At 36.3% G+C, this 14,287-nt stretch overlaps 1 protein-coding gene across 2 annotated transcripts; it reads left to right on the forward strand.

Annotated features, from left to right (window-relative positions):
* The first annotated feature begins 220 nt into the window (after positions 1-220).
* LOC137959773 (histone-lysine N-methyltransferase ASHH1) lies at positions 221-12,513 on the forward strand. 2 transcript variants are annotated; one of them, XM_068807120.1, is made up of 11 exons: positions 221-549; positions 1,967-2,037; positions 2,473-2,534; positions 2,963-3,119; positions 8,278-8,364; positions 9,499-9,583; positions 9,814-9,907; positions 10,291-10,489; positions 11,182-11,216; positions 11,467-11,944; positions 12,071-12,513. In XM_068807120.1, the coding sequence occupies exons 2-11, from the start codon at positions 2,026-2,028 to the stop codon at positions 12,323-12,325; spliced, it is 1,464 nt and encodes a 487-aa protein (XP_068663221.1). In that variant the 5' UTR covers positions 221-549; positions 1,967-2,025; the 3' UTR covers positions 12,326-12,513. The 2 variants fall into 2 exon arrangements, with proteins under 2 accessions (XP_068663221.1, XP_068663222.1); XM_068807121.1 differs by lacking the exon at positions 9,814-9,907 and having other exon boundaries at positions 10,281-10,489.
* The last annotated feature ends 1,774 nt before the right edge of the window (positions 12,514-14,287 follow it).

Here is a 14,287-nt window from a genome sequence, read left to right on the forward strand (position 1 = left end):
GTCTTTTGTCTGGAATTTTATTTTAATTTTTTAGGTTTCTTTTGGAAGCTGAAAAGGCGCGGGAAAGCCAAAAACGTAATTTGCTACCTTACACGCTGTCGTCGTAAGAACATATTGACTCGGCAAGTCGACTCAAGACTCGCCTGAGTTGACTGTCGATTCGTTTTTTGAATGAGCAATTAGGGTTCAACTGCCCAGTTCCCCGATCCGAATAGATCGATCATGCTTTCATAGAATTTCCCTGTTTCAAAGGCTTTTCTCTCTATTTTTTAGCCTCGTCCCGCCACCGACTTGAATCCTCCGTTTCTGTACCACTATCTGCCATTTTCAGCCTCGATCTGGTGTTGGACGACAAGTCTAAGCCTCCACTCAATTGTCGTTGGTTTTACGGAAACTTTTTTTTTTTTTTAAAAGATAGGATTTAAAATTTATAATTCAAGACGGGCCATACGCTTCGAGTACAGACACAGCCCTTGCGTACGGGGATCCTGTTTTCTTTGAGAGGCCGGCGAAAGGTGTAGCGCTCGGACGCCCTCTTTTCGGACAGAGGTAAGTTCGCAGTCTCTGAGGTGCTTGTTCAACGAGGCTCATTGTTTAATTTATTCTCTGACCTTTGCATTGCTTAGATTCTTTATTTTTTAATGAATTATTTTCCTGTATCTTTTTCTTTTCTTGTAACTTTGTCTTTGGTTTTAACCTGCCTAGTCGAGTTGATTTCGACATCCATAGTTCCATTTGTTCTCACTTTTTTAGCCATGGACGATGCCCAGTATGTGAATTAATAAGCGCGAACGTGACATCGTAACTGCGAAATTGCCCTGTCAAGGCGTCTTTCAGTTTTTATTTTTATTTTTTATGAACTGTGTATTTCTTGATTGCATGCATTCGTCCATGCGCCCGGGGAGTCTTTTGACTCTTTGATGGTGATTTTCCCTCTACCAATTTATGGATGACCTGAGCAGTTAGAAAGCATTTTCTTTACAAGTCCTTTTTACAGTCGGTGTTGTCGAGTGAATGAGCTATCGATTTTTAGATCCGCGGGATTTGTTCTTGAGATTGAGATTAGCTTTGGGTTCTCGAGGTTTACATTTAATGAACTAGCATGAAGGACACAACAAAACGCAGTGTGTAAAGGAGCATATGCGTGTGGGTACTCTTTAACTTTGAACGCCCTTGAATGTCATTAGGCATGTGTACTTCCCAGCTTCACCTAAAAATAGAATGGGGATTAAGGGTAGACTAACCACTGATCATTCCAACACCCTTAATATATGATTGAAGGGCTCTTTGTTAAGAAATTGTCAATTCAAATTTGTATCCCATGGGTGTAGGTTTACTAACTTGCGTTTTTAATCTAGAGAGTAAACTCATCTCTCAAGGAACTGACACTGACGTATCTCTTATAGTTTGAATTTACCGTTGAGAGAACTGAAACTGACAGATTTCTTATTGTTGGAAATTACTGTTCCATGCTTCCTATTGCTTTAATAATTTGAGAACATAATGCTATTTACCTTGTTCTTTATTTATTTTTTCCCTCAAAATGGAATCCTATAGTCATCAGATTGATTTTGCCCTTGAACTTTATTCTTCAACAGTTATTATGATCTAAAACATTTCTGAATTTTTCACAAAGTGGGGTAGACCAATTATAATTTTTAATGAACGTGTCTTTTATTTATTTATTTACCTTCTTTTGAAATTGAAAGTTCAATTTTGCCCTTGAACTTTATTCTTCAACAGTTATTATGATATATAAATATATGATCTAAAACATTTCTGAATTTTTCAGAAAGTGGGGTAGACCGATTATAATTTTTAATGAATGTGTCTTTTTTATTTATTTACCTTCTTTTGAAATTGACACAATATGACACTTCTTCTTGTCTATTATGACAGGCTTTGTTAATCTGTAGTCATGTGGAACTCTTTGCTGCTTCTCATTGTTTCTTCAATGATTTTGTAGATCCTGCAAGCTGCAATCAAATTGGAATGGTTGTTGGTTTGTGATTGGCTGCAAGAGTAATGCAATATATGGTATTCTTTTACCCAGCTGATTCATTTTATTTTTTCTGTACATATTTAAACTGAAAGTGAAAGTATCCAGTTACTGTAACTGCAACAAATGGTCAATAGGCTCAGAGAATTACCATTTTTTACAAGTTCTATCAGATTCTTCATTATGTAGGTTATGTGGTTCAATTACCTACTTCAGTTATGTATGTATCTTTTATGGTTTTTGAGTTATGTGAAATTTTTTGTTTATTGGTAATGGTGCTGTCTTCTGGTGTTTGTATCGCTTCCTCAGCAATAAAAGCTATCTCACCATTTCAAAGAAAAAATAAGTGCTGTTCAAAGGAATTCTCTTTTTCTGATAAACCATGCTTGAGTCTGTGGTTTAAGGGAAGATTTTCAAGCATGGCAGGTGACAGAATTTTGTTTCATCATTTTAACGAGCTATATGTTTTGTAGGATGAAGTTGATGGACAACCACCTTACATACATATTGAGCAAAATGATTTCTCTTTCCGTAAGTAAGTGTTTTGTGCTTCATTATCATGTCTTTTCTATTACTCTATTCTATTTAACTTATGATTTTGTGTTTTCATGGCGTATCTTTTGTTGCTTTTGTGTGTACTTAAGACCACTGCCATGTGTTAGCATTTGGAAATTTGGAAATTTGCTCTGCTGTAAAAGTGAAATGTCTTGAATTGAAGTCTCACCAGGGGTGAAGGGGTGTGTGCATATATGTAATTAGCATCCAAAAAAGGACCAAAATGTCCTTGAAAGTATTGAGACATAACAGGCACTTTAAGTTAAGTGACGGAACTAGTTTTCCTATTAAACACACAGTAGAAGGAAGCTAATACAATGAAAGATTATAATCCACCCAGCACTCATACTTCTCTACAATGAGAATGATTGTCTGATATTGTGTTACTTGTCCATTGTTGTTTTCCAGACATAAAAAGCAGAAAGAGGAAGATATTGCTGTATGTGACTGCAAGTATGAAGCTGATAATCCTGCCGGTGCATGTGGTGAGCAGTGCCTGAATGTGTTGACCAGTACAGAATGCACACCTGGCTATTGTCCTTGTGGCATGTATTGCAGGAACCAAGTAGGTGAATTGGCCCTGTTCTGGACATTACGTATACTTTTTGAGGTAGAAAACATGAATGGAATTGAAAAGCAGGCAACACTGTTGTTAGTTATATTGTTAGAGTAATTTTTTTAATGATGTTGGAATTCGTAATTATATTCATTGTGTCCTCATTGATTGCATACTTTTTGAGGTAGAAAACATGAATGGAATTGAAAAGCAGGCAACACTGTTGTTAGTTATATTGTTAGAGTAATTTTTTTAATGATGTTGGAATTCGTAATTATATTCATTGTGTCCTCATTGATTTCACTAATGCTCTCTCTCTCTCTCTCTCTCTCGGCCATGTTGCGTAAATTTGCTTATTCAAAAAGAACAGAAGTCATTCAAACGTATTTGGATCAAAGATAATCAGTCATTTTAGTGGATCCATTTTATGTAGTAGTGGATTTGGAGTCTCCATCTTGCTGCAAGTTGGAACCGGGGACTGGCTTCAATAAAAACTTGAGGTTGTTCATGTGGTATTTCCTGATTATACATGGTTTCTTCATCTCAGTTAACAAAAAAAATGTTGACCTCATCTTTCCAAAATATAAAAAAAGAAAGAGTTCATCTCTTTATTGTTCCCAACAGGTCATGTCTAGAACTGTATTTTAAGTTTTAAAAAATGTCTAATACTGTAGTTGTGAAGGCTGTTGTAAAGTATTGAAGTTTTGTTCAACCTACCCAGTTGGTAGGTTCTTTTCGAGCATTAATTAAGAGTTCCAATGAGCAATTAAAAAGATATTAAGTAACAAATATACCTGTACAATTAGGTAAAATAGAAGAGTAGAGATAAATTTTGAAAGAGAGAAAGAGATAAGAAGGAATGAGTAAATTCTGGGTCTCAGTAAAGAGAACAGTACTTGATTAGGGGTCTGAAGTTGATCTGAATCATCTTTATGAACTCACTTAAGTTACTATCAGGAAAAGACAGAAATACCCTCTCACTAGAATATAATCCTTTATAATTCCTTTTATGAGAAAAACAGAAATATAAATAACTCAAACAATCTTCTAATTTACCTAAGTAATTAAATGACTCTTTTACTGATAAACACAGTGACTACAATACCCTTGAAAGATACATCATTTAACACTCCCTCTCAAGCTGAGTTATCTATATCTTGCATGCCTAGTTTGTCTTAAAGTATCTCAAACTCTGGTTTCCCTAGAGCTTTAGTGAGCATATCTCTAAGCTAGTCGGCAGATTGAATATATGGCATGCAAATCTTTCCACTCATAGCTGGATATATGATAAAAATGGGGTTATTTATAACAAAAATGATTGTTTGATTATTACACCCCATAGCAATTGGTTCTTTCATTTCAAATCTAAACTCAACCGTGAAGGATTTCACACATAGCAACTCACAAGCTGTGTGCCCATCGCTTGGTACTTAGCTTCATGGCTACAACATTATGCTTTTGCTCCTCTAAATTAGAAGATTTTCTTCAGAGAAGGTAAGATATCCACTTGTAGACCTTCTATCCATCCATGATCCTACATAATTTGCATCTAAAAAGCCTTTGATCTTGAATGTTGGTTTGACCTATACACAAGACATTCCTTGGTAAAACCTTATGTACCTCGATGTCTTGTAGACAACATCAAGGTTAATCTTTCTAGGAGATTCTATAAACTGATTGTCTACACTGACAACATAAGATGTGTTTGGTCTTGTAAAAGTGGCATATGTCAACTTCCTAACTAGTCTTTTGTAATGGGTCCTATCATTTGAAATAGGGCTGTGCTTGTCATACCTAATCATTATCTTGATTTGAACCCAAGACCTCACACATCCATGAAGAGTTGTAATAATTTTTTGCCACATGGACCTTTTAGCCATCTTGTTATGGCAAAGAAATTTGTAATACTTGGAATATATGTGGGATACCCCCCCCTTTCAAAAAACAAAAACAAAAGTAAGAAGAATGATTGGAACACTATAAGCTGTTGATCCTTGTAATGGGAGTAACTCATTTGTGAGTAAAAGGAATCAAGTAGAAGATGACATGTCAGCCATTTTAAGTGTACTAGATGGTGGTGGCATGAAACAGTGAATAGTAAATCACTGAATTAGAAAGTAGGTGTATCTGCAGCCTTGTATGCAGTAGCAGTTGTGGAAAAAGGGAAGGAAAGAGAAAAGAAGTTAGGAGAAAGAGCTCCTTCCTGTGGTTGTAGAGGAATTTTGCCCTAATTTCCTTTTTGTTAATCACAACTAAAAATTAATTCATTTTACAAATGTACCCCTTTCACTTGTAATATATGCCTTATGACTCCAAACCTTGTAATTACAGAATATAAACCTCACTAAGATACTTCTAATGTACCTATATGAGAGGGAAACTAAGTGACACAGATACCCATATGCAAAACGGCCAAAATGCCTCTTGGACTTCACATTATTTCACAGCAGTTTACTCTGATCTATAAACAAGACAGACATATTTAGTGTCAAGACTATTTCACAATGATCCATCATGTGAAATTTTTATTTTTATTTTTTATTTTTTGTGGGTGGGTGGAACAAGGGTTTCAAGCTTTGGTTGATTCCAAAAGAGGAAATGTGTATGTCCTGTAACCAAAAGGGACAAAACTTGATGGAATTTAAGTTTTTCTTAACTTGCAGCCGAGAAGGGCCACATTTGTAAATATAAGTGCTATGAAAAAAGTAAGAAAAGAGAGAGAGATGAAGAGCAAATGGGATAGAACTGAGAAAAGGGCTCAAGAATGAGCTGTGTTGGGGTTCGTGCATGACCCCCAACCTATTTAATTAAGTGATTATGCTGAATTTACAAAATTGCCCTTCACTTCATTAAAACACTAATCTTCTTATATCTCCCATTCTATATGTCCAATGTACATGAAACTTGGACTATAGACATAATGCAACATAGAGAACAAGATTACATTAGAATATAAATGTGGGGATAAAGTGAAATGACCAAAATGCCCCTGTACTGGTTTTTCAACATGCTATAAACTGGAACTTTAAAAATAAAAAAATAAATATTTTTCTTATGAATACTTCTTACTCAAATACATGACGTTTGAAATAATCTAACCATAGTTTGGTAATTTTTATAAGAGGTGTAGGAGGCTGGTTTCTCAAGTTGAGCAAAGGGTGGGTGCACCCAACTTTTGTCTTCTGAGAGATTATTTACAAAATTGCCACTAAGATTAGCTTATGTACAACAATGCCATTCTTTCAATTTTATCATAAAAACAAAATAAAAATGAAACTTGTTTAAAATCAACATCAACAATCATGTATAAGACATGAAAAAGTATAGAATAAGAATAATTGAAATTTAAGCCTAAATAGTTAACATGTGGGTGGATCTAATTATGTTTTGAAATTTAAGCCTACATAGTTTGTTAAGGAATAGTCCCACATGGATTAGTCGGTACAAATAAAGATTTGCAACTCACCATTGGAAAACTAAAATTTTATAGTTGGCAGAGGTTTTGTTAGGATGAGGAATTGCAGTATGACCACCTTTCTTGCCATCACCACCAGAGGGCATGTCCAACTTTGCCTTCTTGTCTGGCCCAGGGGTCTTTGCAGTATGACTACCAACCCTCCCTCACTCTCCTTTCCCTAGACTCTCTGCTTCAAATCCCTCCACACCTGTTCTCCTCCTACAGTAGCAATGGAGTTCTGGGGAATTGAAGTTAAACCTGGAGAAACTGTGAAATGTGATGCTGGACTTGATACCTATATACATCTCTCACAGGCTGCACTCGGTGAAATTAAAAAGGAAAAGGTTACCGAAGTGGTAATGTCTGTGAAGGTAGATGGTCCAAAAATGGTCATTGGAACACTTGCTCCAGAAAAGTTCCCTCTAGTCTCTTTTGATTTGGTTTTTGAGAAAGAATTTGAACTTTCTCATAATGGAAAGTCAAGCATCTACTTCTGTGGTTATAAATCTTTCCACAATGACATTGCTGAGGATTTTTCCGATGAAGATTCTGAAGATGACCTACTTGCACCACTTGGTCTTAATGGGATGTCTGATGCAAAAGTAGTATCATCAAAGGCAGCTGTTGGCAAAGCAAATGCAGTTAAATCTGATTCCAAGTCAAAGACAAAAGCAGAACCTGTTAAGGCTGAAAAGTTAAAGGAAGACAAAGATGAGAACAATGATGAAGATGATGAAGACGTTGATGATGATGATGAGTTTGAAGAAGATGAGTCAGGTTCTGATGAGGACATGGCAGAAGCCGGTGATGAAACTGATGAGGATGAAGAGGATGAAGATAGTTCTGAAGATGAGAAGGAAGCCACGCCAAAGAAAGTTGAAACTGGAAAGAAGAGAGTGAATGACTCTACTGCCAAGACCCTTGGGCCATTGGTGAAAAATCAAAGCCAATAAAGCTGCACCTCTTCTAGATCTCTTTTTCCTCTTCTATTTTCTCCCCAAATCACATATTTTTCATAGTTAACAAGTGGGTGGACTTAATTTATATGGTGTTGAGTTCATATTTTTTTCCTTCTTCTGATTAAAATTTAAGTTGAAGGGAAGAAAGTCAAAGATAGCTTTCTTTTTTTATGATAGCAAAGAAAATGAGATTGCATTATGAAGAGAATGTCAAGGAAATGTACTGGAGCTATATGTCCGGAGCAAAAAATAAAAGGAAATGTTCTACTAAGTGTCATTAAAAGCAAAAGAAAACTTAGAAAAGAAGGATCATAGTGGAAGAGCTTACACAACTATGGTTTTATTTGGAACTTCTTTTATTGGTATCAAAGTGAGGAAAAGGATCTGGACTCAAGTCCAGACAAGGGTGCACCCAACTTTTTCCTTCTTTAAGAAAGTGAGGTTATTTAATATTTTGTCACTAAGTCTAGCTTATTTATATATACAACTTTTTACTCAAAAAAAAAGTCTAGCTTATTTACAAATATGTCATTCTTTCAAAATTTATCAAAAAAAATATTAAAAATAGAAACCTGTTTAAAATAACATCAACAATCACGTATAGGTAAAGAAAGAAAGTATAGAATTAGAATAATTGAAATTTATATTTACGTATGAAATCAAAAAATTGTGTGCATGTTGGATTTGAGTCCATATTCCTTTTTTCCTATAAATATTGATTTTCTTCTGAGTACTTTGTGGCTTTTTGCAGAGATTCCAACAACGTGCATATGCTAAATCAAAGTTATTTAAAACTGAGGGACGTGGGTGGGGGCTCTTGGCTGATGAGATAATTAAGGTAACTGTTTACCTCTTTGTGTTGTCTTTGAACTGTTTCCTTCATGGTTTCCAGGCTTTGCAAGATGACTTGAGTCTCTTCTAAGTATTATCAGGTTTTGCTGTTAACTACTCATGTCAGAGAATTAGGATCAGATGGAATAGCATATAGGTCGATAAAAGGTCACTGGGGTGATTCATTTGCAAGGATTGTTCAATTTAATTTGAGTTGTGAGTCAACTTGATGAAGTGGAATTCATCTTCTTCTCCTGGTCATCTTGTTCTTAGCTTTCATATCAAACGCAGATCCTTGTTCTTAGCATTCTGTTTTTTACTGTTTTTTCTCTTTATAAATATTTAAACAGAGTCAATTCTTATCCCATAATTATCTCCAATCCTTTTTTCTTTTCTTTTTTTGAAAAAGCATGGGTACCTTTTCAAACATCTCCTTAATCTCTCAGCAAGCCACAAGTCAGCAAAAAGCTATAATGTATCAGAAGTTTTCTCTTTTCCTTAGTATGCTTCTAGCTATTATGTGTATTGTGCCTTTGGCTCAATGATCACATGGGCAGGTTTCTTCATGTAATTTCTGGCTTTCTCATGGATGCTGGGGTGTTCCCTATAAAGTCTCTCAGTCCTCGTTAAAATAGATGGAATAACTCCCTAACATCTCACAATTCATCTTATTACATGAATTATTTGCTAAGGTAAGAATCATCCCCCAAAGTTAGGAAAACAGTAAGCGTAATAGGCATTTGATTTCTTTTTCTTTTAGATAATAAGAAGTGGTTTATTAAGAAGAAGAAAGAAATACAAAGGGACCCCTTATGGTGAAATACCTTAATGTGTATTTCAGTCTCAATTTACTAAGGGAAACAGGATTACTCCCATCTAAATTGCCACCAAAACTCTTTTTACAAAAATTTCATTTTTTTGAAGGATATTTAATGCAAAATTGGGTATGATCTGATTCTTTGCACCAATCTACTTGTTACTTGATGTAATACCCGATATCATATTGATGTGCATCTTACAATATTCATTTTGATTGAGCTCTACTTAGAACAACTTAATGGAGTTTTTGTTTGTTAATTCAGTTTTTTGAGTGTTGGTTTAAATATTTGGTAACATTAATAAATTTTCATGAGAACTGCAGGCGGGGCAATTTATTATTGAATATTGTGGAGAAGTGATATCTTGGAAAGAAGCTCGACGAAGAGCACAGGCTTATGAAGCTGCAGGTAAGCGAGTATGTTTTTGAAAAAGGATTGTTTAGTGAATATTCTCTGAGAAACTTACCATGTTCATGGAACATTATAGATAGAAATTACATTTACTATGACTTGTTCGCCATATTCTACTCAAATTTGCTTATTTGCCCTGCATGCATTATCTTTTCTTTGAAGATGACATTATATATATTATTACCTTGTGCTAAAAACTATTTATGTAATAAATGTTTGTCATTCAGGTTTAAAAGATGCATTTATCATATCTCTCAACTCACACGAATCAATTGATGCCACTAGAAAAGGAAGCCTTGCTAGGTTTATTAACCACTCTTGGTAAGTTATTTGCATTTAATTATGGAAAATCATATATTAGTTCCAGATAGGAGATGCCTAAGACCTTTGTCTTCCTTCCATTTGGATAGATATATGATGCATAAACACTATATTTTCTGTTACATGTGTTTGTAGATTTGGCATGTGTCTGTGAGTTCTTTTGTGCTTGTCTTCCTGACCTAGTGAAGACCATAGTTCAATTTATTAGCACACCTGGAGAGTCAAATGTTTGAATGTGGAGTCAATCAGATGGATTTAATGGGTAGTTTGGTGGGATCTAAAACTTCTAATCATGCGTTTTGACGGTTAGAACTTACTATTCATTTTGTATCTGTTGTTATGCTCATTTGACATCTAATTTTGCATTTTGAAGAAAATTTCAGCCAGCCAAATTGTGAGACAAGGAAGTGGACTGTGCTGGGGGAGATACGGGTTGGGATTTTTGCAAAGCAAGACATTCTTCCTGGTGCAGAATTATCTTATGACTATAACTTTGAATGGTATGGGGGAGTTAAGGTTCGGTGCCTCTGTGGTGCACCATGCTGTGCAGGATTTCTTGGGGCAAAGTCTCGCGGTTTCCAGGTGAAATATCCAGATTTTGTTTAAAATATCAAATCTAAATATTTGCTATGTTTGATTATAGGAGCAGCAACATCTAATCCAACCTGGAGATTCTTGTTTCATGTTAGCCAGCTTCCTTTTGACTAGGAGTGAAACTACTACCAAGCCTAAATATGTTTTGAGCTTGCCAATTGATTTTTTAAGTATTTCCTTCATTTATTTTCTCGTTCATTGAGGTGTATAAATTTGAGTGAGTTGGCTCAGATTTTAGCTGAAGCCTTTTTTTGGGGGGTTCTGGTTCAGTCTGTGTTTCAACTCACTTCGTGTGAGGCTGAGGATGAGCTCAAATCAAAGTGGCCTACTAGTGGCCCATCCAGAAAGCTTTTGATCTACGACTTTTAAATATTTTTTATTAGTTTTCTCTGTGGAAGTTGAAATTGCATTGACTTGGTCTAATGGCACTCTCATATATCCTTCATGTATAGTGAGTTCTGATATCTTTGGACATAAAAGTTGAAGGTACTGCCATGTTTGGGGTGGGCCACGTCCGGCATTCTTTAATGGAGGATTTAAGTTTCATGTATAATCAGTGCCTATTGATTTATCAGTCTTGGGTGAAAAAGATTTGTTGTATAGTTAACCGATTTCTGTCTAAGTGAAGCTCTTTGTTGATGCAATGCATGTGCTTACTTTGTGATTCCCCATTTTTGTAGGAGGATACATATCTATGGGAGGACGATGATGACAGGTAAAAGTATTCTGCATAATCTGATAATATGCTTAGATTTATCATCTTTTCTCAACATAGCGATATTTGTTGGTGAATATAGTTTCCCTATGGCTGTCCAAAAAAAAAAAAAAAATCCTCAGGAGTCCAATGCCTGCGATGTGTATTCTTAGTACTTGTTCATATGCTATATCATTTATACCTCTGTAAGAGCTCTCGAGTGATATCTCCTCTTCTCTCTGCTGAAAAGTTTTCTGTCTTTTGGTGGTAGATACTCTGTTGAAAACATCCCCCTTTATGATTCTGAGGAGGATGAGCCTTCTACAAAGCTGTTAAGGATTGCAGATTCGTCAACAGATGGTTATGACCCTGTGGAGAAGCAAGATAAGTTAATGACTATAAATGGTAATTTGGAAGTTATTTCCTCTAGCATTGAGCCAATTCTTGCAGAATCCCTCCAATCTGTATTGGTGGAGGATGACATGAAGACTGAACCAAGTGAAGAATCAAAGATGTATTCCCCAGATGCTGACCAAGCATTTGCTAACAAAAATATTACGGTATCACGTTTTCGGAGTAACAGTGCATGCAGAAACTATTTCATAAGGTCATCGCCCTTATCCAACAAGAAGAGAGCCAAACTTTATACAGGTGGACGGCTAAAGAATCTAACTCAGGAATTTGATGTCAAACTTATTTGTCAGCTGTTACCATCAGAAGAAGCAGAGGGAGAAATTCTTGCTTGTGAGGTAAAAACCTACAAAACCAAGGAAATGGGAGGGGAACGAACAGCCTTTAATGCTGTAGGTTTAGAAGCTTTATATATATGGTCAGGCAGCTTAGTGGCACTGAAATTGCGTTTATGTATTATGCAGGAGGCGAAGAAAGCAGCTACCTCTCAGCTTGATTCTTTATATGACGAGATAAGACCCGCCATCGAAGAACACGAGAAGGACAGTCAAGATAATGTCTCAACTGCTGTTGCAGAGAAATGGATAGGAGCCAGCTGTAGTAAGCTGAAGGCAGAGTTTAATCTCTATTATAACATCATAAAGCACATTTCTGCTGCTCCCAGAAGGGTGCAAGCTCAAGCACTTCAAGGTGAAAGCAATCAAAGTGAGGTTGAATAGCCAGAGGGGTTATTGCTATGTCATTTTTAATTGGAATCGAAAACTGTCATTCAAACATTCTTTGAGGCTGACTTTGTTATCCATTTAAACACCAAGTTGTGCAACCCTGATTGGATTGACCAGTTAAAAAACCAACTAAATTGGTTGATTCATTGTAGACAGATAAGAATTCACATTTTCATACTAAATTACTGAGTTGTGGTAATTCTGTCTATATTCACCTTGTCTTACCATCAAAGAAAGTTATCCGTTTCTTCACCGAACTATCAAATCTGTTACGTGTTGTAATCACAACGGCAGGCAGTGGAAAATGATACCGAGGTTTCAAATCGCTGGTAGACATGTTTAACTGCCCAAACCTTATCCACCATAAAGCTTCTCGACTTGGTCTGATTCAAATAACGTACCTATCCATTGATGTGCCCAGCATTAATTATGGCTACCAAATGCTGTACATGAACAGAGCCAATATTAATATTTTTTCCCCCGCTCCATCACCTCTCTCTGCCTCTCAGCCACCGGGAACTTAGCTTCACCAGACTTGCCCTATTCCACCTTCTTGAGGGCATCCGAGCCATCTCTTTCAAAAATGCAGAAGAAACTGTCAGTACTGATTTATTTCCTGCAGAAGGGGTCATCATCAAAGTTTTTTAATAATATTGTAAAAGAGCAGCGGTCAGATTAGAGTCCTCTACTAGGCTCTATCCAGAGTTCCGACATGCAGGATAGCAAAGTGCATAGACAAAAAGTAAAGCAGCTCCAACGTCACGAGGGCGGCCTAGGGCTTTCTTTGAATTATTTTGGGTCTTTGCTGAAGTGGGTCGTACGTTCCAGATTTAGAAGATCAATCCAGCTGCTCCAAAACGTCCAAACAAAATTAATAAAAAGCCCCACTTCCCCATCACCGGATGAAGAAAAAATGTAAAAGTACAGATAACAGAGCAAGTTCTGACCTTTGTGACAATCAAAATGCTGCTACAAATCCAGTGACTATTAAACTAAGACTTTACCCTCTCTTTCACCCCAACAAATCCGAAACTGCTTGTCGTAGACATCCTTGTCAAGTTTAATCTAGACTTTACCTCTCAGATGAATTCATTCCAGCACAGATATCCTTACCCACCCAGAAAAAAAAAATTCAAATCTGGGTAGAAAAATAGAACCGATCTTACCTCAACAACCGACAAAGTTGCAGCAATCTTTGACTTATCCCAGTGACCATTAACCTAGGTCAGAATCTAATGGCGTTACCTTTCCTCTCTTGCTATTCAATAATTACATCAGAGTCTCCCTAGAAACTCGTTCTTGGTGTTAGGGGGTTTCCTGTCTTGCTATTCAATAATTATATCACAAGCACAGAAGTGGTTTAATTATATTCTTTACATGTCTTGCAAATCGTTGCTCACACCACTCTCTTCTAAGTTTTGCTACCTAATCTTGTAAACCACTTGAATCCCAAGTCATTTTCAGACAGTAACTCTTATGGTTCGCCATAGACTCAAAGATTAGCCTATTTTTTAGGAGTTCTATCACCCATTTGAATGCAATTCTAAGATGATCCAAGGAAAAAAACGAACAAAAACGAAGTTGCAGTTCTGCTTCCACTGTCATATTCTTACACTGGTGCTGATCTTTACTGTTCCTAGCTTTTGTCCTGGTGATGAGTCATGTTAAACACTATTGAAAGAGCTGCCTACCCAACTCCATCTTAAATTCAAGCCCTGTGACAAGCTCCCCTTTTAACAAAGTCAAGATTTTAAATCCTCAACTGAACAAAGCAACGACAAGTGGACATTACTTTTCAACAGGGCATGTGATGGCCACGAACCCTTTTTTTCTGGGACCACGCACAGGGGCAATGAAGCTGGGGACTCGTGCTAGTGAATAAATAACGAAGACTATGCTTCACCACTAGATTTGACCTGGTTGTTTTATCATCCCAGCTGTTGCTATAAAAGGAGT

The sequence above is a fragment of the Aristolochia californica genome, unplaced genomic scaffold (genome assembly GCF_029961685.1).
Source record: "Aristolochia californica isolate CCGP_79_NKW_82.1479 unplaced genomic scaffold, dmAriCali1.0.hap1 SCAF_3, whole genome shotgun sequence".
In the NCBI taxonomy this organism is placed as follows: domain Eukaryota; kingdom Viridiplantae; phylum Streptophyta; class Magnoliopsida; order Piperales; family Aristolochiaceae; genus Aristolochia; species Aristolochia californica.

Excerpts from the sequence above, each read along its gene's own strand:
- LOC137959773 (XM_068807120.1), top strand. Across the intron at positions 8,365-9,498 it reads TGGCTGATGAGATAATTAAG|GCGGGGCAATTTATTATTGA; the intron begins GTAACTGTTTAC and ends TGAGAACTGCAG. Across the intron at positions 9,908-10,290 it reads AGGTTTATTAACCACTCTTG|CCAGCCAAATTGTGAGACAA; the intron begins GTAAGTTATTTG and ends AGAAAATTTCAG.